The sequence below is a fragment of the Bos indicus genome, chromosome 17 (assembly GCF_029378745.1).
Source record: "Bos indicus isolate NIAB-ARS_2022 breed Sahiwal x Tharparkar chromosome 17, NIAB-ARS_B.indTharparkar_mat_pri_1.0, whole genome shotgun sequence".
Taxonomy (NCBI): domain Eukaryota; kingdom Metazoa; phylum Chordata; class Mammalia; order Artiodactyla; family Bovidae; genus Bos; species Bos indicus.
The window spans coordinates 7,703,322-7,729,800 of record NC_091776.1 but is presented as its reverse complement, the minus strand read 5'-3'; the positions used below and the strand labels follow the sequence as shown (position 1 = coordinate 7,729,800).

The window sequence follows — 26,479 nt, the reverse complement described above, 5'->3', positions numbered from 1 at the left end:
AGAAAGTGAAGACGAACTAAAGAGCCTCTTGATGAAAGTGAAAGAGGAGAGTGAAAAGGTTGGCTTAAAGCTTAACATTCAGAAAACTAAGGTCGTGACATCTCATCCCATCAATTCATGGGAAATAGATGGGGAAACAGTGACAGACTTTCTTTTTCTGGGCTCCAAAATCACTGCAGATGGTGATTGCATCCATGAAATTAAAAGACCCTTACTCCTTGGAAGGAAAGTTATGACCAACCTAGACAGCATATTAAAAAGCAGAGACATCACTTTGTCAACAAAGGTCCATCTAGTCAAGACTATGGTTTTTCCAGTAGTCATTTATGGATGTGAGAGTTGGACTATAAAGAAAGCTGAGCACTGAAGAATTTATGCTTTTGAACACTACAGAGTTGGAGAAGACTCTTGAGAGTCCCCTTGGACTGCAAGGAGATCCAGCCAGTCCATCCTAAAGGAGATTAGTCCTGAATATTCATTGGAAGGACTGATGTTGAAGCTGAAACTCCCAATACTTTGGTAACCTGATGCAAAGAGTTGACTCACTGGAAAAGACCCTGATGCTGGGAAAGATTGAAGGTGGGAGGAGAAGGGGATGACAGAGGGTGAGATGGTTGGATGGCATCACTGACTCAATGGACATGAGTTTGAGTCAACTCCAGGAATTGGTGATGGACAGAGAAGCCTGGTGTGCTGCAGTCCATGGGGCTGCAAAGAGTCAGACACTACTGAGCAACTGAACTGAACTGAGTCATGGAGTTGTGTTTGATTCTTTTTTAACCCCATGAACTGTAGCCTGCCAGACTCCTCTGTCCATGGGATTTCCCAGGCAAGAATACTAGAGTGGGTTGCCATTTCCTTCTCCAGGGGATTTTCCTGATGCTGGGATTGAACTGGTGTCTCTGGCATTGCAGGTAGATTCTTTACCACTGAGCCACGGGGGATGCCCTTGTTAATTTTTGTGTAAAAACAGTGTAATTGTTTCTGAAGAACAGTGTTGGATCGTCTCTTCCCCAGTATCCTTGCTCATTATCTCTGTGTCTTTACTTAACAGTATTTTTATCTCATCTGTTAAGGAATCAGGAAAAGGAAAAGGGAGTTACAGAAACTTACTACTGGTTATATTCTTCATCAAGCTTTGGCGAATGAAACAACTTGAGAAATAGCCTGGTGTAAATGCATTTCTTCTTAGTTTAGTGATTAAGGCCAACAGCTAGAAAGTTTCACATAAACCTTGTATATGAAACACTTAGCAGAGTTCTAGCATGCTGTGGCTCTTTTTTAGTGGGAGTGCTCCTCAGCATCTCAAGCAAAAATGTGTCTTTGTAACTTACCCCTGAGATTCTGGAGCCACCCTTTGGAGCCATAAGACTTCAGATGGGACTGCATGGCAGCGCTTCACACGTCTTATGACAGAGGTCATGCTTTCCTCTACCGTTTCCCCTTTCTGCCCATCCCCTAAATGTAACCCACTATTTTTTTTTTTTTTTTTGACAAACATCTGGTTTCTTTATCTTTTAATCACTTGACTGAATTTTTTTTGAGCTGTTCTCACTATCAATCTGTTGCTTAAAATTGGAGCCAAGTCTTCCTCTAAGATGAGTAGTGAAATTTAAGGGTGGGCTGGGGAAACTGTCGAGGATGGTTTACCTCTATTCAGATGAGGAGCCAATTGAAGGACTGACCCTGCGTCCATTAGGTCCCGGTTACTTACAGATACTGTTAGACGGGCAGGATTGTTTCTGTTTCTGTTCTGACTGCATGGCTCCTAGTTGTGGCACGCTTCTATTTAGCTGTGACACAGGGACTCAGTAGTTGTGGTACACGAGCTCAGCTATCCCACGGCATGTTGGATCTTAATTCCCTAACCAGGGATCGAACCCATGTCCTCTGCGTTGGAACGTGGATTTTTAACCACTACGACTCCAGGGAGGTCCCCTAGATGGGCACATTTTGGTTTGAAGATCTCTTTCTCAGTATCCTTAAAACTGCAGCATTTCTCAAGCTTCTGGCAGTGTTGGGATAATTAAAATCGAAAACCAGTGTAACACCTAGCAGCCAAGTTGCAGAAACCCAGCACTGCCTTAGTTATTTTAAACACACTGTCACTTAAATATTTATTAAGGTAGATATACCTGTGCATATAGGTCTTAGACACCAGTACAACTAGACAAACACATTGATAACCTAAAAACCAACAAAACTGTATAACCAATAAAAATGCAAAATAGCGACATAAAGCTCCAGATACTATTTGCTTAAACTAAATTGTTCATGGTGCTGAACACTGATCAGGCTTGGTGTGCTGAGTTTCAGAATGCCTTGTGATGAGTCCGTTTTTCGCCACTAATGAACCTTCATTCTCACAGGGTAAAACTATGTCCTCTGGCCTTAACTCTCTGTGCACATGCTTTGTACGTAGAGTAAGTCCTCTTCCTCCTCTTTACCTCCCAGCAGAATTGCACAACTTGAGGCCAGAAGTGTGGAGGCTGTTTGCACAGAGTAGCCTGACTGTGCTTGCTTTAGAAATAGACATTCAGTTGTCCCAGATAGGACGGTGTAGGAATTTTAAGTCTTACCGTCAAATTAAGTGCAGAACTGGGAGTTCCCTGCTTGCCTAGTGGTTAGGGTTCTGGGCTTTTACTGCCAGTCCCTGGTCAGTGAATTGAGATCAAGTAAGCTGTGTAGCTCGGCCAAGATAAATAGGTACAGAATTAAAATTGCCCTGATGGATGCTTGTGGATTGTGGGGTATGGTTGGCTCAGGTTTGAGGAGCAAGAAGACAGATAATGGATTTGATCTGTGGGTTCCATCCTACCGGGACATTGTTGTTGTTGAGTTGCCAAGTTATGTCTGACTGTTTGTAGAGATTAGGCTTATTTTTTGTTTCCCCAGCTTTAAGTCTTTTTGGTTTGTGAGAAGCATTTTTGTTTTTACTTTTACATGATTTCTTTGGTCTTATGTTAACTTCTCCCAGATTTCCATGGTGAAACGTGGAGTTGGACCTGCTTCCTCCTAGATATTCTGATGTTCGGCGTGGCTTTTCCGCCCCTTCTGCGGTGGAGGGTACACAGTCCGTGCCCCCGGATGTCACTCTGGGAGGTTGTCTGCGGCCGTCTGCCTTCAGATGTGCTGAGGTGCACTGGTCTTGGCGGTGAAGGACCTCATTCTGTGCCCTCAGCCCTACCCTGTGGGAAAGCCTCTTATTCATTTTGTGAAGGTAGCCGCAATGGTCCGGCATCCGGGTGAGAGCCGTGAGTTTTGTGTCACTTTTCCGGTTCACATAAGTTTAAATTCTGAACGTTATATGGTTTCGGTAGAAAACCCAATTAAGCTGTTTGCCGTGACAGGGTAGCAAGTCAGTCTTACTTTTCCTTACTCTGTATTTTTCTTAACCAGCTGGGTGTGGGAACTTATCTTTGGTGTGGTTTAGATGGAGATACTCACGTTATTTCTGAGGAGGGCATGGCAACCCACTCCAGTATTCTTGCCTGGAGAATCCATATGGACGGAGGAGCCTCGAGGGTCGCAAAGAGTAAGCCACGACTGAGCAGCTAAGCACAGCACTCACTTTATTACCCACCCCCAGGACAGTCTCACAAATGTTGTACTTGATTAAGGACATCAAATCATCTTATAGATGCTACATACCCAAGTTTATTTTTCTTGGTTACATTCCTTTAGGTAATTTTTTTTCCCCTCAAGTTTGGAAGTTGGGAAAGAATTTAGGTTTCTAAGATTTTTTTGGTGATATTGGACCTAAAGTGTCAGCCATAGTTTTTCTTTTCTTTCCTCTTCTTTGTTACCATTTTTAAATCTGTGTGGGGGGGGGGGCGGGGAGGGGGGAGGTTTTCTTTAAGCTTGATGAATCCTTGCACTTTAGACTTGTAAACAAGTTTTCTTTTTCATCATGAAGTTCATTGCTTGCTTCTCCCAGAGTTAGGTATAGTCTCAGTGTCCAAGTTTTGTGTACCTGAGTTTCTGCCACGAATGTCAAATAGTTTGTAAATATAGCTAATTAATGTTGTTAGACAGTTAATGTAAATATTTTAACAGAGGTGGGTAGGAGACTTTCATAGTAACTGGTAGGGCTAAAACGTAGTGTTGTGGAACTTCCAACTGTGAATTTACATTTAGCTGTTTACAATTTGTAACAGTAAGTGGCTCAGTGGTAAAGAATCTTCTTGCCAATGCAGGAGACATGGGTTTGATCCCTGGATCGGGAAGATCCCCTGGAGAAGGAACTGGCAACCCACTCCAGTATTCTTGCCTGGGAAATCCCTTGGACAGAGGAGCCTGGTCGGCCACAGTCCACGGGGTTGCAAAGGAGTCAGACCCGACTTAGCAACTAAGCAACAGAAAACAGTAAGTGACATTTTAAATGTTGAGGAGTTACTGTAATTTAGCTTTTAAAATATATTTCATGTATAATTCACACAAAAACACGTATGCACACATTTCATTGATTGAAAGACACATTTATTGGGGGCCTCCTTGATGGTTCCAACGATGAAGAATCTGACTGCAATGCAGGAGACCCAGGTTCCATCCCTGTGTTGGGAAGATCACCTGGAGAAGGAAATGGCAACCCCTGCAATATTCTTGCCTGGAGAATCCCATGGACAGAGGAGCATAGTGGGCTGTGGTCCATAGGGTTGTGGAGAGTCAGACATTTCTGAGCAACTAACACTTTGACTTAAATTTATTGGAGTGAAAACGTGTCACGGTCTGAAATGAAAACATTTCGGTAAGTACTAGGCAGCCCTCCCAGCCTGCTTGTCTTCCTCTGCGCCGTAGGTTGCCCTCTGAGGGGCTTTCGTGACCTGAGAGTGTCTCGGACCACACGTGATGTCCATTAGGAGCCTGGCCCGGGCCTTTCATGGTCATTCCATATCAGCACCTACACTATGCAAATGTTTAACCCAGGAGCAATGCAGATCCAAACCGTGAGGTGTGCAGGTTTGCTCTGGAAATACGCGTCTTCATCATGACTTTGACAAACGTGTTTTGGGCGCCTCCTATGTACCAGGTGCTGGGCTAGGTGTGGGGAATGTGAAGAGGCGGGTGCCGCTGTTTCAGGGAGCTTCTGGTCTGGGCAGTGGCTTGTAACCAGATTGTGTTTGAAGTCAACTGTGAAATTAAGAAGCCTTTCTCACATACTCTGGTCACACGTTCCAGTGTTTCTGGTTCAGAAGAACTGTGGTGAGGCCTGGGTGTCTGGGTTCTACAATAAAACCATCACACACAAAAGAAATTCTCCCCTGAGGACCAGCAGAAGAGACAGATAAAGAACAAATGATTATGAGAGGTGGGCACACTGTAGACTCCAGATACAGTAAATACACCGAAGAGTGACATAATTTAAAAAATTTTGAAACTTATCTATAGAAAATTCATAAAACGTACATGTAGAGCCCAGTGAGTTATTACGAAGTGAACACCTTTGTGACTCCTATCAAGAAATAGAGTAGTGGGAGTCCTCTGGCTGGCTAGTGCTTGCACCGCCGGGGCCCTGGTTCAGTCCCTCGTTAGGAAACTAAGACCCTGCAAGACGCATGGCACGGAGAGAAAAGCAGCAGGATGGTGCCAGCATCCGAGAGGCGCTCGCTGTGTCCCTTCCTAGTCCCTTCCTAGTCACAGTAGTCCGACGCCTGCTTCTCTTTGTGCTTCTACTGCAGATGAGGGCATCGCTAATCAGTATAGTTCAATTTTATTTGTTTTGAGTTTAAAGAAATAAAATCCTATTGCATTCTATTCTTTTTTCATCTTTTGCTCACTATTTGTAAAATTCATCCAAATTGTTGTATGTAGCTCATTTGTTCATTTCATCACTGCATCAGTCAGTTCAGTTCAGTCGCTCAGTCGTGTCCAACTCTTTGCGACCCCATGAATCGCAGCACGCCAGGCCTCCCTGTCCATCACCAACTCCCGGAGTTCACTCAAACTCACGTCCATCGAGTCGGTGATGCCATCCAGCCATCTCATCCTCTGTTGTCCCCTTCTCCTCCTGCCCCCAATCCCTCCCAGCATCAGAGTCTTTTCCAATGAGGCAACTCTTTGCATGAGGTGGCCAAAGTACTGGAGTTTCAGCTTTAGCATCATTCCTTCCAAAGAAATTCCAGGGCTGATCTCCTTCAGAATGGACTGGTTGGATCTCCTTGCAGTCCAAGGGACTCTCAAGAGTCTTCTCCAACACCACAGTTCAAAAGCATCAATTCTTCTGTGCTCAGCCTTCTTCACAGTCCAACTCTCACATCCATACATGACCACAGGAAAAACCATAGCCTGGACTAGACGAACCTTTGTTGGCAAACTAATGTCTCTGCTTTTCAATATGCTATCTAGGTTGGTCATAACTTGTCTTCCAAGGAGTAAGCGTCTTTCAATTTCATGGCTGCAGTCACCATCTGCAGTGATTTTGGAGCCCAGAAAAGTAAAGTCTGACACTGTTTCCACTGTTTCCCCATCTATTTCCCATGAATTGATGGGACTGGATGCCATGATCTTAGTTTTCTGAATATTGAGTTTTAAGCCAGCTTTTTCACTCTCCACTTTCACTTTCATCAAGAGGCTTTTTAGTTCCTCTTCACTTTCTGCCATAAGGGTGGTGTCGTCTGCATGTCTGAGGTTATGGATATTTCTCCTGGCAATCTTGATTCCAGCTTGTGCTTCTTTCTTCCAGCCCAGCGTTTCTCATGATGTACTCTGCATATAAGGTAAATAAGCAGGATGACAATATACAGCCTTGACGTACTCCTTTTCCTATTTGGAACCAGTCTGTTGTTCCATGTCCAGTTCTAACTGTTGCTTCCTGACCTGCATACAAATTTCTCAAGAGGCAGGTGAGGTGGTCTGGTATTCCCATCTCTTTCAGAATTTTCCACAGTTTATTGTGATCTACACAGTCAAAGGCTTTGGCATAGTCAATAAAGCAGAAATAGATGTTTTTCTGGAACTCTCTTGCTTTTTCCATGATCCAGCGGATGTTGGCAATCTGATCTCTGGTTCCTCTGCCTTTTCTAAAACCAGCTTGAACATCTGGAAGTTCACGGTTCACATATTGCTGAAGCCTGGCTTGGAGAATTTTGAGCATTATATTACCAGCATGTGAGATGGGTGCAATTGTGCGGTAGTTTGAGCATTCTTTGGCATTGCCTTTCTTTGGGATTGGAATGAAAACTGACCTTTTCCAGTCCTGTGGCCACTGCTGAGTTTTCAAGATTTGCTGGCATATTGAGTGCAGCACTTTCACAGCATCATCTTTCAGAATTTGGGATAGCTCAACTGGAATTCCATCACCTCCACTAGCTTTGTTTGTAGTGATGCTTTCTAAGGCACACTTGATTTCACATTCCAGGATGTCTGGCTCTAGGCGAGTGATCACACCATTGTGATTATCTTGGTCGTGAAGATCTTTTTTGTACAGTTCTTCTGTGTATTCTTGCCACCTCTTCTTAATATCTTCTGCTTCTGTTAGGTCCATACTATTTCTGTCCTTTATGGAGCCCATCTTTGCAAATGTTCCCTTGGTATCTCTAATTTTCTTGAAGAGATTTCTAGTTTTTCCCATTCTGTTATTTTCCTCTATTTCTTTGCACTGATCGATGAGGAAGGCTTTCTTATCTCTGCTTGCTATTCTTTGGAACTCTGCATTCAGATGCTTATATCTTTCCTTTTCTCCTTTGCTTTTCACTTCTCTTCCTTTTACAGCTATATGTAAGACCTCCTCAAACAGCCATTTTGCTTTTTTGCCTTCAGAAGACATCAAGTGACCCTACAGTATGTGCTGTGCTTGTGGCAGGAGAGAAATGCTTGGGGTTAGGGCCTGTCAGCCAGGGGGGTGCAGGAAGCAGAGGTGCTGCTGCAGGGGCTTACGAGCAAAGTGTGGGTGAGGAAGTGGGGGAGGCAGATGAGGACTGTCTAGCTGGGCACTGTGTGTGTTGGTTGCTCAGTCGTGCCCAACTGTGTGTGACCCCATGTGTGCAGCCCACCAGGCTCCTCTGTCCATGGGATTCTCCAGGCCAGAATACTGGAGTGGGTTTCCATGCCCTTCTCCAGGGGATCTTTGCAACCCAGGGATCGAACCCAGGTCTCCTGCATTGCAGGCAGATTCTTTACTGTCTGAGCTACCAGGGAGTGAATGGAACCCAAAGCGCATCAGGTAGAGGGGGATGGGGAATGAAGAGGGGAGGATTTGTGTGTGGTAAGCTCGGAGACACTTGTGTATAATCCTGTGTAAACAAAGAAGAATGTGCCTGACCTGAAACCTCAGCATGAGGGGCAGGAAGGATCCAAATGTTGGGCAAGGGGCGTAATATTGAATGGGAGGAGAGTGCCCTTGTCACCAAGACGGGAAAGGAGGCGAGAGAATTAGCACAGACTCATTGGAAAAGACTGATGCTGGGAGGGATTGAGGGCAGGAGGAAAAGGGGACAACAGAGGATGAGATGGCTGGATGGCATCACCGACTCGATGAACGTGAGTTTGGGTGAACTCCGGGAGTTGGTGATGGACAGGGAGGCCTGGCGTGCTGTGATTCATGGGGTTGCAAAGAGTCGGACATGCCTGAGCAACTGAATTGAACTGAACTGAAGTATGTCTGTAAGAGATGGAGGTGTTCGGAGAGGAAGAGTTTGGAAAATTCCTAGCTTCTTGCCTTTTAAAGAGGAGGCGGTTCATTTGATTAAGGATGAAAGTTAGTAGTTAACAGGTACCCAGGTTACATTACACAGCTGGTGACGGTCGGTCTGTCATCCTGCTCAGCGTGAAGTTATAGGGAGCATCTCTGAACAGATGTCAGTGGTAAGAAGCCGCAGCCACGCCTCCAGAGAGAGGTAGAATTTGGAAATCTTTCTGTTCTGCACTGTGCTTGAAAACAGTTAGGGTGTTGTGTAAACCACCTCCTGTTTCTACCCATCCTACTACACAGAAAACGAATCCTTAAAAAGAAAGGTTCATTGAGGTATAGTCAACTAACAGTATTAGTTTCAGGCATATGGCTTAGTGATTGAATACTTTTGCAGATTACACACCATACAATATTATTGTAAAACGTTGGCTTTATTCCTTGTGGTGCATCTCACAGTCCTGTGACTGACTTTCTAACTGGTAGTTTGTAACTGTTAATCCTCTTCATCTATTTTGCCCCTTTCCCAACTCCTCTCCCCTCTGATGACCACTGGTTTGTTCTCTGTATACAAATCCTCTTCTATATAGTATTCTTGTGATCATCATTTGTCACATGATTTCCCACCAGTGTGTTATGGTCCAAGAACTGTTGTTAGAGACAGATTGTAAATATGTCTGAGTGTGCGTATGTATCTCAGTTCTCTCCAGCTAACAACCACCAGGAGCATACCCAGAGCTGAGCTGAGTTTCCCACTCACGGCAGCAGGCAGGAGTGGACCCCACAGAACGCCTTAGGGCAACTCAGGAGGAGGCATGACAGCTGCCATGGAAAGTGGGCTTTGGGTGCATGATTTCAGGGAGGTTCTAGGGAAGCAGGGACTCATTCTGTATTGGGTGTTGTCAGAAGAAGGGCAATTCTGTGACTCAGTGTCTTACTAAATGTTATAGTGAGGGCAGACGACTGAGGGAAAAGCTACAGTTGGTGAAGAAGTGGCAGTCACCGAGTGACCTGTTTGTGTCACTCTGTCACCTCGGAGTGGCTTCATTTGATACAGATATTCTGTGAAGTGATATCCACAGAGGAACACAGGTTGGACCATCTCAGACCAGACCCTGAGATCCAGCTGTGACTGTCAGACCAATTCTGACCATCCTCGGGGATGGCTTTATTTTTGATATATCCATGTATGATATTTAGGTATATACATAACACGTTTATAACCTTCATTTTAAAAGAGATGTTTATTCCTTGTTTTGGTGAGTGTGTAATGTGTCTTGGTAAAAGTTTAAAAGATTCTCTGACAAGTTAGGGGAACAAGGTCGCGAGGAAAGAAGCGCCCGGTTTGCAGCCGCCGTTTCTTCCACCTTCAGTCTCTGCATCTTTCGCAGAGCTTCCAGCAGCGCTGTGCGGGGACAGAGCATCCAGAGTTCACATCCTCTGTGGCCCATAGGAGCCACTATGAAGACGGTCCACGGAAGAATATACCACTTTCAGTGGAAAGCAAGTGGAGGTTTCTAGCTATGATGACTTGGTTCTTTGGGTTTGGATTGCTGTACCTTTCTTAATAGTAAGATATCAACCACTTAAAAAATGATCAATGAGACAGAGGAGGAGCATATTAAGAGGCGGAAGAGAAGCCTTCCAAATCTTTGGGTTTGGATTGCTGTACCTTTCTTAATAGTAAGACATCAACCACTTAAAAAATAATCAATGAGACAGAGGAGGAGCATATTAAGAGGTGGAAGAGGAGCATATTAAGAGGTGGAATCTCTTAAAAGGATCAAACCCTTGAACTCAGCACCCTAATTATGTTTGTGAATAAACTTATGGCATAAATCCTTAACGCCTCTTCTCTGGAATATGAAAGTGAAACTAAAGTCGCTCAGTCGTGTCCAGCTGTTTGCGGCCCTGTGGACTGCCGCCCGCCAGGCTCCTCTGTCCATGGGATTCTCCAGGCAAGAGTACTAGAGTGGGGTGCCAGTTCCTTCTCCAGGAGATCCTCCCAACTCAGGGATTGAACCTGTGTCTCACACATTGCGGGTAGACTCTTTACTGTCTGAGCTACCAGGGATGATAATTGAGCATGTGCTTATTACATTTTATTTGGGTAATATTACGTTATTACTTTCTTAATTAATATGTGATTTAAAAGGAAAAACAATTCTCTCACAATGTAGCATTTTATCCATATACCAGGGTTCATTACTTGAGGATATACTTTTTCAGCTGTGTCATTAGCATAAAATGCACTGCCGTTTGGAAAACTTGTTTTCTCTCTGGAGAATGTGTAGGAAACAGAAGATTCTTCCACTGACCCAGGGGGGAAGTAGGTGGTGAGGAGGGATGTTTTTAGTATTTAGAAGGTTAATACGACATTGTACAGCAGTGATGCTCCAATAAACTCCTTTTCTTGGTATTTATTTATTTTGGTTGTGAGGAGTCTTGGTTGCTGTGCACAGGCTTTCTCTAGTTGCGAGGAGCGGGGGCTGCTCTCTAGCTGTGATGCACAGCTTCTCATTGCGGTGGCTCCCCCTGTTGCAGAGCATGGGCTCTAAGGCAGCGGGCTCAGCAGTTGCAGCCCTTGGGCTCCAGAGTGCTGGCTCAGTAGCTGTGGTGCACGGACTTGGTTGCCGTGTGGCGTATGGGATCTTCCTGGACTAGGGATTGAACCAGTGTCCCTTGCATTGCAGGGCAGATTCTTAACCACTGGAACACCAGGGAAGTCCAAAAGCTTTTTTTAAGAGAGAAACACTTAGAAGATAAAGCAGATGGAGCTTGATATCAGAATATAGTTTGTAGGGAAAACCGTAAGGGTGAGGGATGATGCCTAGGTCTCTGGCTGAGGATTGAATAGGAAGTGCTGTTCCTCACCAGGATGGGGAAAAAGGAAGAAGTGACACATTGGCAGGGGGGGTAACAAATTTTAAACAGAAATCCCTACAGAAGCATAAATCTGGTTGTTGGAAGACTGATTGCTTCTATTCAATCTTGTAGTTGCCTGGTGTCTAAAGAAGAATAAGGTTTTATTGTTTAATAGCAGGAACTATCACTGCCTTAGGAACCAAAATTTTTAAGTGCTTTTGTCCACATATTCTCTCCCTGTAGGCAGATCTGTGTAAATGACAGAACTGTAGTCAGGAGATTGTTTGATGGAGGGGAACCAGGGGCGGCTGGTTGAGGCATCTCAGTGGCTACTTTGTCAAGGTGTGACATCTGTATATAGGGATTTCTGTGTCCAGAATACAGAAACTCAGGGCTGACCTCAAAATCACGTCTTGAAACTTTGTGCTGAAATGCTGAGTGCCAAGGATGCCAAGCTGGGTTTGCTGCCATGGGGGCAGCTGTCATGTGAGCGGGTACCCGTGTGAACGATGAGGAGGGCGTCTGGGCTAAACAGAAGGGTGCTCTATGAACGGTCGTGTCTGCCATGGGTGCAGAACAGGATGAGGCTCTGTTCAGCGGGCGTTCATCAGGCCAGGTTCAGCACTTTACATATTCATTATAGAACTGGTCCACAAGTTTTTAACAGAAACATTATGAAGAAAGGAACAGAGAGGAAGGAAGTAAAAATTTATCAGTAACCACACACAAAATTGAGAGACAGGCTTTCTTTACCTGTTTTCATTCTGGCATTCTGAACTCGTGTAAAGAGGCAAAAGGAAAATGTAAAAGGCAGCTTTCCTGGTTGACATATCAGCTTTGCAGGGGCTAGTTTGATCAGGGTAGTCTGACGTACTAAATTAGCGCTTGTTTTGCCATTGCCATTTCTCTTTATGTTTCGAAAGACTCTCCACTAGCTGATTTCTTTGGCCTTAAAAAAGAACAATCCCTTTTTCTTGCTGAGATTCCTTCTTTTATCTTCCAACTTAATATTTTGGATCAAACATACAATTAAACTTTATCATAGATAAAAATAGTAAGTTTTTCAATGTGAGAATGGTTTTCTATATAAAATTAAAGCAGGATTGTAATGATTTATTTTAGCTCATGAATACTTGTATGTGATACATAGTTTCGTTTTACTAAGTTTACACTTACTTTTGAATTACATGCCATTTTCCCACATTGAGAAAAAAGATAAACCTACAGAGATGGAAAATCTCTAAATGGTGATGGTTGGGCTGGATTTCAGAGTATTGGTGAAGAAGTAACATTGAAGCCTGAGGCTGGTTCCCTAACTTTTGGTGGGCAGTGGCCCTTTAAACAGAAGACGCTGCTCCTCTTTTCAGATACTTTTGTGTCTCATCTGTTACTGAATTGTTCACATACCTTTGGGAATCTTCGTGTTCTCCATTAATTAAGACTTCAAAACATTCTGATACTAGTTAAAAATAATATTTGCATTAATATGTTTTCCTCAAGAATTCCCCTCTACTATTTTGGTTATTTTGCTTTTAGCATTTAAGGCTTGTATCATCTATTTAAAATGAGACCATTATATTACATATGTGAAAAAAGTTAATTCTTTTTGAATTAGAAGATACTTTAGAGAAAATCTTAACATGTAATCCTTTTACTTTTATACCAGAAAGTTGGGACTAAAAGAATTGGGTGACTTCTGAGTTTCCTGAGAGAAATATTGTGATTTTTTTTCAATATATAATTTTGGAACTTGAAATTAATGAACATTTGGATCAGTTTAACCAATTGAAAAATTATACAGTTGTTATGTTTACTTGCTAAAAATTAAGCCAAAGGCTACATGAATAATGAACACATCATTTTAACTAATAATCCTTCATTTAAGTAGACATTGAAAAGGGTATCTATTTAAACTAATTATTTTAAATTCGTTCTGCCATTAAGAAAAAAAATTCCTGTGGAATATTTCTTTGAGCTGACAAAACTCTAGCTTCATTTTTGTAGTTTCGTTAATTGAGTAAATGATCATATAACTGAATATAATTTAGTCAGCTCTGCAAATTTTGTAGAAATTTTTCTTGGAGGGCTGAAATACGTAATTGGAAAGAGGAGGAAAACAGTTTTACTTCTTTATGTGAATATATTATCTTGTGATACCGTTATTTCTTCCAGAATGAGACATTAAAAATTAGTTAATGGACTTTTGTAAGCAAGGAGTACCTTAGAATTCACCTGGTTCAACAACTTCCCTTTAGAGACAAGCATGCTGAGAAGCAAAGAGCAGGAAATTCCCTGGTGGTCCAGTGGTTAGGACTCTGCACTTTCACTGCTGAGGGCGTGGGTTTGATCCCTGATCAGGGAAGTAAGGTCTCACAAGCCGCTCTATGCAGGGTGACATGTGACCAGAAAGAAACTCAGATCTTTAGTTTCTTTGTCCAGTACGTTTCACTCCGCACACATTATGAATAGCATCACACAAGATGCTATTAAAAAGAAAGGGCTGTGGGGAGAACGCTGAATCTGCTAAGTTGAAGAGTCACTCAATGGACTTACAGCATTTGTGCTTCATAGAAAATGCTTCTACGGTGGGAATAATTCCATTGATAAACCTGATTTTTTTTCTTTTTAGGTGAGAGTTATGTGTGCGCGTCAAATGAACCATTTCGCAAAGTGGACTACACCAAAAACGTTAATCCGAACTGGTCCGTGAATATCAAGGGTGGGGCCACCCGCTCGGCCCCTCCCTCCTCAGTGAAGAGCGAAGTAAAGGAAAGTAAAGATTTCATCAAGCCCAAATTAGTGACTGTGATTCGAAGTGGAGTGAAGCCTAGAAAAGCTGTGCGGATCCTCCTGAATAAGAAGACTGCTCACTCCTTCGAACAGGTCTTAACAGACATCACCGAAGCCATTAAGCTGGACTCGGGAGTGGTGAAGAGGCTCTGCACGCTGGACGGGAAGCAGGTAGGATGTTTCTAGCCCCACACACTCTAGCTTGCTTTTAAACCCTCTCTGTACCACAGGAGTTACCTAGTTAACAATATGAATGTCATAGCTCATTAGAAATGATTCTCCTAGTTGTACTTGTGAGGAGTGTGTGCGTGTGGGTCTTTATCATGAAAAATGATAAAGCAAGTGGCTTCCTTGTCTCTTTACCCAAGTATCTCAAAAGAGATGTAGAGAAATCTATCATAAACTTTTTGAAGTATAGTGTTACTGTTGTTTAGCAAAGTGATTCCGTTATACATATATATGTGTACACATTCTTTTTTAAATATTCTCTTCTGTTATGGTTTAATCATAGGATATTGAACATAGTTCTCTGTGCTATTCAGTAGGGCCTTTTTGTTTATCCATTCTGTATATAAAAGCTTTCATCTGCTAGCCGCAACCTCCCACTCTATGCCTCCCCCAGTCCCCTCCCCTTGGCAATCACGAGTCTCTTCTCTCGGAAAAGGAGATGGCACCCCACTCCAGTACACATGCCTGGAAAATCCCATGGATGGAGGAGCCTGGTGGACTGCGGTCCATGGGGTCGCGAAGAGTTGGACACGACTCAGTGACTTCGCTTTCACTTTTCACTTTCCTGCATTGGAGAAGGAAATGGCAACCCACTCCAGCGTTCTTGCCTGGAGAATCCCAGGGAGGGGGGAGCCGTCTGTGGGGTCGCGTAGCGTCGGACACGACTGAGCGACTTAGCAGCAGCAGCAGCAGCCTGTTCTCTGTGTCCGTGTTTCTGTTTCATAGGTTCATTTGTGCCGTATTTTAGATTCCAAAAAGAAGTGATATCATCCGGTATTTGCCTTTATTTTTCTGACTTCACTTTAGTACGATGATCTCTAGTTGCATCCATATTGCTGCAAATGGCGTTGCTCCCTCCTTTTTGCGGCTCCGTAATCCTTCCCTGTCTATGTGTAGCACATCTCTATCCAGTTCCTCTGTTGGTGGACTTTGAGGGTGTCTCGGCTGCTGTGAGCATGGGGTGCATGTACCTTTTGGAATCAGTTTTCTCTGGATATATGCCCGGGAGTGGGATTGCTGGATCATATAATAATCTGTTTGTAGTTTTCTGAGGAACTTCCATAGTTTTCCATGGTAGTTGTACCAACCTAGAGGGAAATGTGAACTTCTGAGGGAAAAATTTATGTTGAAAAGGCTGCTACATGAAATATTCTCTATTTAAGAATAAAAACATCTATTGACCAGTAGAGTCATTATGAGTGTGGGTAAATCACAGAAGTAAAAATAAAAGATATTTAATGCTTTTAGGAAACTCTTTCCTGTCTGATACTACTGCTACTGCTAAGTGGCTTTAGTCGTGTCCGACTCTGTGTGACCCCATAGACGTCAGCCCACCAGGCTCTTCTGCCCCTGCAATTCTCCAGGCAAGAACACTGGAGTGGGTTGCCATTTCCTTCTCCAATGCATGAAAGTGAAAAAGTGAAATATTTATGTATAATATAGAAAATGTGTTTCAAAAATGTACTTTCATAGGAATGACCATGTGAGTTTCATAGGGAACACTGGAGGTAATTAAGCAGCATTTCTGAAAAATGTACACAAATTATACAGGAATATACAGGCCAAATTATAGTAACAATATACAAGGGAACCTAATATGCTAAAAAAAAAAAGTTGAGCAGATAGCAAGAATGCATGAATAGCAGATATACAAATATTGAGTTTCACCACAATCAGATTATCATTTCTAAAAAGAAACATGAGACTTCCAAAGTGTATTTTTTCCTAATTTCAGTAGTTGTTTAGATTTACATTGTATTAAACATTGTAGTTTCCAGCATTCGATTTGTTACTTTATTCCACTTTATTTCTTCCCTCAAACATACTTAATTTATTTTGAAGTGTTTGGCTTGTGTAGTGCTGAGAATGAATAATAAACACTGGAGCAATATCTTCTGTAAAAACACAATTAGTTTCTAATTTTCTAAGACCAGATCTAGTTACTGGGTTGTTATCTTAAACATAAAATTTTATACAGTAGATTCTGAAAGTTCTAGTACATGATAGTGAGTTTACAATGACTTTATTGATTAAAATTAATAGTGAGAATGCATAACATTTCATAGAAGCCTGTCCCAAAATAGGTTCACAATATGAATGGAAATAGACACTTTACATTTTAACTTACTAGCACAGCACAACACAAAACACCTTAAGATTCATCTTACAAGTAAGTGAAAAAAAAAATTAGACCACAGGACAAAAAGATGTGGTAAATCAAATAGCTGATTGTTGGTGGACGCATAGCAGACGAGAAGTGGGAAGACAGATGTTTAAGATACCTAACTTTTACCTAAGGGAAAAGGAAGATCAAAGGTGCAGCAAATCAGAAAACATAGAGTATAAACTGGAATTCAGCAAAGATTTTAAAAGCAGAAACCGATTTGGAAATCTCCAAATGAACATTGTTCAGGGAAAATGTAAATAAACTATAGAAGTTGAGCATCTAATTGAAATAGAAATCACTGAAACTTTAGTATTCAGAAAATTGTCTTTGGAAAAACTCCAGGTAGAAATATTTATATTTAAAAATGTTTAAAGCACAAGCAACACAAATCACCAACATACTAAAGACTATTGTTATGAGTAGACTTATGACAGAAATTAAAGGGTGGCTTACTATTAAGAAACCCTTTCATACATGAGATCTAGAGGAAAAAGCATAGTACACACATTCCCAAATGCTGTCACAAAATACACTGTATTTTGGCACTGACAAAATACAGATCTATATTCTGTTAAAGATCTAGTAGTAAAATGGGGGATGAGTTCTTTAATACACTAAGAAAAGAAAAATTCTTACCTGAAACAAAAGTGCATGTCAGTTCAATTCAGTTCAGTCGCTCAGTCATGTCCAAATCTTTGCGACCCCATGAACTGCAGCACACCAGGCCTCCCTGTCCATCACCAACTCCCGGAGTTTACACAAACTCATGTGCATTGAGTCGGTGATGCCATCTAACCATCTCACCCTCTGTCGTCTCCTTCTCCTCCAGCCTTCAATCTTTCCCAACATCAGGGTCTTTTCAAATGAGTCAGCTCTTCACATCGGGTGGCCAAAGTATTGGAGTTTCAGCTTCAACATCAGTCCCTCCAATGAACACCCACAACTGATTTCCTTTGGGATGGACTGGTTGGATCTCCTTTCAGTCCAAGAGACTATCAAGAGTCTTCTCCAACACCACAGTTCAAAAGCATCAATTCTTCTATGCTCAGCTTTCTTTATAGTCCAACTCTTACATCGATACATGACTACTGGAAAAACCATAGCCTTGACTAGATGAACCTTTGTTAACAAAGTAATGTCTCTGCTTTTGAATATGCTGTCTAGGTTGGTCATAACTTTGCTTCCAAGGAGTAAGCATCTTTTAATTTCATAGCTGCAGTCACCATCTGCAGTGATTTTGGAGCCCCCAAAAATAAAGTCAGCCACTGTTTCCACTGTTTCCCCATCTATTTGCCATGAATTGATGGGACCAGATGCCATGATCTTTGTTTTCTGAATGTTGAGCTTTAAGCCAGCTTTTTCACTCTCCTCTTTCACTTTCATCAAGAGGCTTTTTAGTTCCTCTTCACTTTCTGCCATAAGGGTGGTGTCATCTGCATATCTGAGGTAATTGATATTTCTCCCAGCAATCTTGATTCCAGCTTGTGCTTCATCCAGTCCAGTGTTTCTCATGATGTATTCTGCATATAAGTTAAATAAGCAGGGTGACAATATATAGCCTTGGCGTACTCCTTTTCCTATTTGGAACCAGTCTGTTGTTCCATGTCCAGTTCTAACTGTTCCTTCCTGACCTACATACAGATTTCTCAAGAGGCAGGTCAGGTGGTCTGGTATTCCCATCTCTTTCAGAATTTTCCAGAGATTGCTGTGATCCACACAGTCAAAGGCTTTGGCATAGTCAATAAAGCAAAAGTAGATATTTTTTCTGGAACTATCTTGCTTTTTCAGTGATCCAACGGATGTTGGCAATTTGATCTCTGGTTCCTCTGCCTTTTCTAAAACCACCTTGACCATCTAGAAGTTCACGGTTCATGTATTGCTGAAGCCTGGCTTGGAGAATTTTGAGCATTACTTTACTAGCATGTGAGATGAGTGCAATTGTGCGGTAGTTTGAGCATTCTTTGGCATTTCCTTTCTTAGGGATTGGAATGAAAACTGACCTTTTCCAGTCCTGTGGCCACTGCTGAGTTTTCAAAATTTGCTGGCGTATTGAGTTCAGCACTTTCATAGCATTATCTTTTAGGATTTGAAATAGCTCAACTGCAGATGGTGACTGCAGTTGTGAAATCAAAAGGCGCTTACTCCTTGGAAGAAAAGTTATGACCAGCCCAGACAGCATATTAAAAAGCTGAGACATTTACTTTGCCAACAAAGGTCTGTCTAGTCAAGGCTATGGTCTTTCCAGTAGTCATGTTTGGATGTGAGAGTTGGACTGTGAAGAAAGCTGAGCACAGAAGAATTGATGCTTTTGAACTGTGGTGCTGGAGAAGACTCTTGAGAGTCCCTTGGACTGCAAGGAGATCCAACCAGTCCATCTTAAAGGAGACTAGTCCTGGGTGTTCATTGGAAGGACTGATTCTGAGGCTGAAACTCCAATACTTTGGCCACCTAAAGTGAAGAGCTGACTCATTTGAAAAGACCCTCATGCTGGTAAAGATTGAGGGCGAGAGGAAAAGGGGACAATGGAGGATGAGATGGTTGGATGGCATGACCAACTCAACGGACATGAGTTTGAGTGAACTCTGGAAGTTGGTGATGGAGAGGGAAGCCTGGCGTGCTGCAGTCCATGGGGTTGCAAATAGTTGGATACGACTGAATGACTGAACTGAAACTATGGTAGAGGTGATGAAGATAATTGTGACCTCCCTCAAAAGATCCCATGTATGTACTGCTACAGTCTGTGCTCCCAGCCCTGCAGCAGGCACCCCCGACCCAAGCCTTCACTGGAGATTTCCTGGACACCCACAGGCAAGTCTCCTGTGGGCTCACTGTGCCTTTCTCCTGGGTCCTGGTGCACAAGGTTCTGTGGTGCCCTCGAAGAGTGTATTTCCCAGTCCTATGTGGGTTCTGGCAGCTCTATGGTGGGGTTAATGGTGACCTCCTCCAAGAGGACTTATGCCATACCCACACCCAGAGCCCCTGTCCCTGCGGCAGACCACTGCCGACCTGCACCTCCACAGGAGACGCTCACAGTTCTGTCTCGGTCTCTGTGGGGTCCCTGGGTCCTGATGCACGCAAGGTTTGTTTGAGCCCTCTAAGCGTCTCTGGTGGAAACAGGGTTTGACTCTGAACACGAATTTGCCTCTCCCACAGTCTTGCTGCAGCTTCTCCTTTGCCCTTGGACATGGGGTATCTCCTCACAGCCACTCCAGTGCCTACCGTCTTACTGGGGTTTCTCTGACCTTGGACGTGGGGTATCTCCACACAGCCGGTCTGGTGAAGCGCAGCAGCCACTCCAGACCTTGAATGTGGGGTATCTCAAAAGCCCATGTGTTGGAAAACAAAGGAGTTACAGGAAGTGCTTCTATGACAATCAGGTGCCTGGTAAGGATGCCAGGTGGCACCTGGTACCATCACATTGATTGTTGTTGTTGTCCCGCCACTCAGTCATGTCCGACTCTTTGTGACTCCACGGGCTGGAGCACGCCAGGCTTCCCTGTCCATCTCCTGGAGCTTGCTCAAACTCATGTCCATTGAGTCGGTGATGCCATCAAACCATCTCATCCTCTGTCATCCCCTTCTTATACTGCCTTCAATCTTTCCCAGTGTCAGGGTCTTTTCTGAGTCAGTTCTTCGCATCAGGTGGCCAAAGTATGGAGCTTTAGCATCAGTCCTTCCAAAGAATAATCAGGATTGATTTCCTTTAGGATTGACTGGTTTGATGTTCTTGCAGTCCAAGGGACTCTCAAGAGTCTTATACAGCACTACAGTTTAAAAGCATGAGTTCTTTGGTGCTCAGCCTTCTTTATGGTTCAACTCTCATCAACTCTCCTGATTTTTTGTATTGATTAAATGCCGTTTCCTTAAGAATGTAAATGAGATTGTTTTGGAGTGAGGAGAGCAATACCTGACAAAGTGATTTTAAATGTTAATCTGAAAAAATAAGCAGGAAAATTTTGGAAATAATGATTCATTGGCTGTCATGCTGCCAGTTATCAAATCCACATCCTCATAACCATACCAAAAATAAGCTCCAGGTGTCTTAAACATATAGATGTCAAAATGAGACAAAAGAACAAAAGGATGATATGTCAGTAGTTGGAATGGGAAAGGATTTTCTAAGTATGAAAGTAGTGGAAAAATTAATTATGAAGGGAAGGTTGATTGGTTAGGCATAACAGTTTTAAATTTCTAGATGTCAAGCAAGGATTATTATGTATGTTTATATTGAGTCATAGGAGTTTAATATGAAAAAACTAACATTACAATGGAAAAGTAGATAAAGGGCCAGACAATTTGAGAAGATAGGATTATAAATTGTAAGCATAAAAAGGTTCAGTGTCACTAATGAAAATGTAAATTAAGGCAATGAGATATTATTATTAATATTTAAAGTTGATAGGTTTTTTAAAAAAAGAAAATGTTATTGTTTAATGTGCAGTGAATTGGCATTTCCAAAGAGTGGAAGTGTACTCTGTCTCATTAGCTTTATGGAAAGCAATTTTTTTTGTATACCTTCAAAATATTTTTACTAGTTGAACTAGTAAATTAACTTCTAGGAATTTATCCTAAATAACTGAAGATACAAACATAATTGTGCATAAAAATTTTCTAGCAATCAGATCAAAAGATTGGAAATAATTTAAAATCTCTAAAGTAAAAAGCAGTTAAATGGTATTACTGTAAGATTTATGTGTAGTAGGTATTGAAAATTGTGGTGAATTGTGGGGAATATTTAAAGACAAAGAAAATGTTAAGTGGAAAAGGCAAGGAAAGAACACTGTAATGTGTTTTCAATTTTGTGTTAAGTAAGAAAAGTGATGGTATAGTTACCATCAGAAATCCAGCATTTGCTGTTTTGATTTCCACTACTTTCTCATGTCTGCTTAGAAGCAGAAACTCAAGCACTGAGAAAGAAAATAAGACTGATTTCAATCAGATCATAGAAATTAAAACACTGAGTTAATCATTGAAATTTTGGCATGTGGTTATAGAATGTTACATATATCATTTTTGCCACCGTTCATGTCTTAAAAAGATTAAACCATTATTTCATATGTACAAAGAAAAGAGAGATTTTTAAACTTTGAAATAAAATGATGATTTGGAAAAATTATAGAATTCATTTTTGATAGACCCAGCTTTGGATATTATATTTTCAGATTGCCAGGTACCCTTAAAAACTAGTTTTCTGGGCATGGATTCAACATTTTTGTACTGTAGGTGGACTTACTATTTAAAACATTAAGTCTGTCTTTTTGTTGGTTTATAAGTGTGAAGAGATTAAATCTTGCTTTGAAATAGCCTGAGATTTGTCTTGTGCTTAAGATTAAAGCAAACCTTTAAGTGGTCAATGTTCATTTTATTTTTCCCCATAAAATGAATTTTTCCAAACTATCTGCTCTCTAAAAACTCTCAAAAAAAGAACAGCTTTGCTTAGGTGATGAGAAAGGAACTAAGATGTGTTCATGAATTGTCTCTGCACAAAATTTTAGACTATCTGCCTTGACTTCAATGTTCTTTTTCTTGGTTACTTCCTACTCATATTTTGTTCTCACTGTAATTAGTCTGGTCTTTGACACAAGGATAGAGGTTAAACAATTTGTAGGCAATTAATCAGTTCATCATGAACAGTGTAATGATCCCATTCTGACCCTTGTGCTAGAGTTTTAAAGGGCCCTTGTTATCTTTTATGGTTTGAGAGCTTTTCTTGATTGAAGAGGTACTGGTGTGTCATATGCCTGTAAGCATTTATGTGGTGAAAACCATGTCTGTGAAGTCTTTCCTTTCCTCTAAACCGGTGATCCCATCTTCCTAGTAGTAGTACCTCCATTTACAAGGTCTGACTTGGTTAGTCTGATGCATTTTATGTCTCTTTACAAAATCACTTAAGATAAAATCACAGTTTAGGATTTTGTCCATGAGAATTCTTGGGTTTTCTCTAGCATTAAGCTATCGTGCTCAGCTGGATACACTTTTGCCTTTTGAGGACTTTGCAACGTCTGTGAGTCATGCTTTGGTGATCCTGACTGGCATTTAATGGGTAGGTGCCAGAGGAAACTGCTGACCTTCCTGCAACGCACAGAACGGCCACAGAATAATTCTTTGGGGGCCAAAATGTCAATAATGCTGAGATTCAGACATCTTGGTGTAAAGTAAGTGAAATGCTTCAAAGGGAAATGATGCTTATTAAAATATCAGCTTTGTTATCGTTTAGGCCACATGCTCCAAGTTCAGTGTATTTCAGACCTCTTAGGTGTTCTCATAACCTTTCTATCCACTTTTTCCCGAGGCAGGTGGGTTTGAGTGCCACAGTCTGTAGTCTTTATTCTCCTGGATTTCAGACTGTTGGTCTGACGTACTGTTGGGTAGTATAGTTTCACACGGAATTAAATAAAAGATGTCCTGAGTCATTTTACCTGTATTTAAAGAGAAGCCTAAGACATCAGGATTTAATTTTGTAAAATCTCAAGTATTTAAGACTTAAAAGTGATGTCATAAAAAAAAGCGATGTCATAATTATCAATTTTTTAAAAGTATGCAACCTAGGTGTTTGTAGATGGGATGACTAGAAAAAAGCATTTGTATAAATAGAAATCGTCACTGTTCCCCTAAGTAGTTTTTTTAAACTTGAAATTAATTTAGATTAAATGCTTGACTTTTATTTTTGTTCTTAAAAACAAAATCTTCTTGAACTTTTAAATTGTTTAGGAAGAGAAGGTTTACTTTTTAAATTTTCTGAAAATCAGAGTGCCTTTCTTAGAATAAACTGCAGCAGGGGAGAGTTCTTTTTTAAAAATGTCTTTATTTTGTTAAGAGACTGAAAGGTCCAAATATAGCTTTTGTCCACATGTGTAAAAAATTCTAGCTTTTAGCTTTCATAGAAACAGCAGAGTTTTAACGTAAAAGAAACATATTTAGTGGAACTTTGGAACATGTTGATTCTTGTCATGGGCAGAGGCAAAACAGACTCAGAAATTGCTTGCAGTTGACGCTTTGGGGGTAAAATGCTTCCAGACTTTGGGACCAGTGCCAGCCTCAGGATGCCCGTGTGCCATGGGGCCCGTGTGCCATGGGGCCTCCATGGGGAGCAATGGCAACCCCTTGGAGGGCATCAGTCTTATCAGCCATCTTAGAGTTTATGAAGGTTTCCATCCTCACTTTTTAAAAAGTTTTTTTCATGGGTACTGTACTATGAATAATACTCTTGTGTCTTTTCTTTTTCCAGCATCACATTTTTCTAGTGAAGATTCATTTCTTTGTAATGACCCAACCATATTTATTTAAAGCAATCTCGTCTCTAAAATTGCTGCAGAAAAATCAAATGGTTGAATATAAATGTTTTCTATAATTCATCTAATCCTGATAGTTTTCTCCCTTGAGGTCAACGAGGACAGCTCGGTTTTAATTCTCACACTGCTCCTAGCGCCCGCATTTCCTTTTGTAGATACTAGAAATCCAGACAACAGTGTTTTGTCCTCCTAGATAAATTCACACCTCTGAAGTATGAATAGCTTATTTATCTCAAGTCGTGGAGAATGTTTCCCAATCAGGAATCAATAGACTGTGTGTAACCAGGGGTTTTATTCAGTACAGCTGGGGTCCAGGTATAGAGAATGTTCATTTGTTTTTCGATTCTTCATCTAACCACAAATATCTCTTATTTTAAGAAGGAGGGGAAAGCTTCATCTTTGTTTTTCATGTAACAAATCCCATTTCTCAAAGAGTGATCTGAAAGGTGGGAAGAAAGAGGGAGTATTTAGATATCACTCTTCAAAGTTTGTGTTTTGCTATTCTGATATCCACAGTATAGGCAGTTTCCCCTGACCTTAAATAATAGTTTCTCCCTTTTATGGGACACTGTAGGAAAACACTGAAATTTCGTTAGTAATGACTGCGGTTGCAAATTAGGAGAAGAGATACTTAACAACAATTTTAGTTCTCAGTGAATTACGCAATGTAAAGTGTAGGTGAAATAAAAATGACATCACTGAAAAATCTTGTTTCCTTATTTATTCCTTTGATGTCCAAGTTAGAGTAATACATAGAACATAAAGACTGTGTCAAATTAGTCTCACTTTTGTTATAATGTATTTTTCAGTGATTATCATAATTATTAAAATATATACTTTGTCACATACATATTGTGCAGTGCTTAGAGTAATAGCTTAACTAGCTAATAGATATAGCTAGCTGCTTACAATGTCAGGCATTAACGTTATTCTTTGCATTAGTCTTCTCCACTAGTCCGCACAGCAGCCTTGAGAGTTAGGTATTACAGTTTTTACTTAGCAGTGGGCGAGCTGAAGTAAAGAGAAATCAAGTAACTTGCTCAGAATCATGCTGCAGGCCGCAGAACTGGGGTTCATACCCAGAGAGTCTGGTCCTGGATTCCATACGTTTCACAGCTATACTGTACGCCCTCTGTGGCCAGGCTTTGGGAAAGGCTTCAGTGATATTATTAATAATAATGAGGGACAGGACAAATAACTAATAAGTTAAGCAGCTTATGTCAAAAAAATTTTTTTAGCATGATGCAATTTTACCTGGGGTTTCTCTAAAATCTGTGTAATATTAGGTGCTGTGGTTAAATTATACTTTGAGTCAGTCAGTTCACTTGCTCAGTCATATCTGACTCTTTGTGACCCTGTGGTCTGCAGCACACCAGGCCTCCCTGTCCATCACCAATTCCCAGAGCTTGCTCAAACTCATATCCATTGAATTGGTGATGCCATCCAACCATCTTGTCCTCTGTTGTCCCCTTCTCTTGCCTTCAGTCTTTCCCAGCATCAGGGTCTTTTCCAATGAGTCAGTTCTTCACATAAGGTGGCTAAAATATTGGAGTTTCAGCTTCAGCATCAGTCCTTCCAATGAATATTCAGGACTGGTTTCCTTTAGGATGGACTGGTTTGATTTCCTTGCAGTCCAAGGGACTCTCAAGAGTTTTCTCCAATACCACAGTTCAAAATCATCTATTCTTTGGCGCTCAGCTTTCTTTATGGTCCAACTCTCACATCCATATGTGACTACTGGAAAAACCATAGCTTTGACTAGATGGACCTTTGCTGGCAAAGTACTATCTCTGCTTTTTTATATGCTGTCTAGGTTGGTCATAGCTTTTCTTTCAAGGAGCAAGCATATTTTTAATTTCATGGCTGCAGTCACCATCTGCAGTGATTTTGGAGCCGAAGAAAATAAAGTCTGTCACTATTTCCATTGTTATATTTTTAGTAGGATCTGAAAATTGAAAAAAATAGGTGAAGGAGTGATTATATGCTTGACAAAAAGATGCCTCAGTGTTATTTTATAGATTAAAAAAAAAAATGTGACATTGCAGAAATTTAGAAAATACAGGGAAGGCTAAATGTATAATCTTTCCACTTTAGCACTTTTTTTTCATAATCAAGTGTTTCTATCAATATTTTCATTTACACATGTTTCATTTAAGAGAAAACTATTCAGGTAAAATCAGTATATTTCTACTGGAAAATACAAAGATTCAGGGAAATGCAAAGAATGAAAGGTTTTTTCCATGTCTGCCCTGCTTCCCCAGTCTCACTCTACTACTTAAAAGGAACCATCTAATAATAGCTTTGTTAATGCAATTTATTTTTATTTTTACTTTTCATGGTACAGAAAGGCTTTAATATAAATTTACATATACTATATTGCATCTAGTGGTTAGGAACACAGTGGTAATTTTCAGACATAAAAGCAATAATGGTGAATATTTATTGAGTACTTACCGTACGACACTTGATACATGTTATCTCACTTAATCCTTACAAAAATCATTGAGGTAG

The 26,479-nt window shown here is 41.1% G+C and overlaps 1 protein-coding gene across 9 annotated transcripts in view; it reads left to right on the top strand.

Annotated features, from left to right (window-relative positions):
* The window catches only part of DCLK2 (doublecortin like kinase 2), a 228,084-nt gene that overhangs the window by 10,674 nt on the left and 190,931 nt on the right, over positions 1-26,479 (top strand). For all 9 annotated transcript variants that reach the window (XR_011561285.1, XR_011561284.1, XR_011561283.1 and 6 more), the window contains exon 2: positions 14,121-14,452. Coding sequence is in view for 6 of the 9 variants with exons in the window: in XM_070770127.1 (XP_070626228.1) it covers positions 14,121-14,452 (332 nt within the window). In the remaining 3 variants the exon portion in view is untranslated. The remainder of the gene's footprint in view (positions 1-14,120; positions 14,453-26,479) is intronic.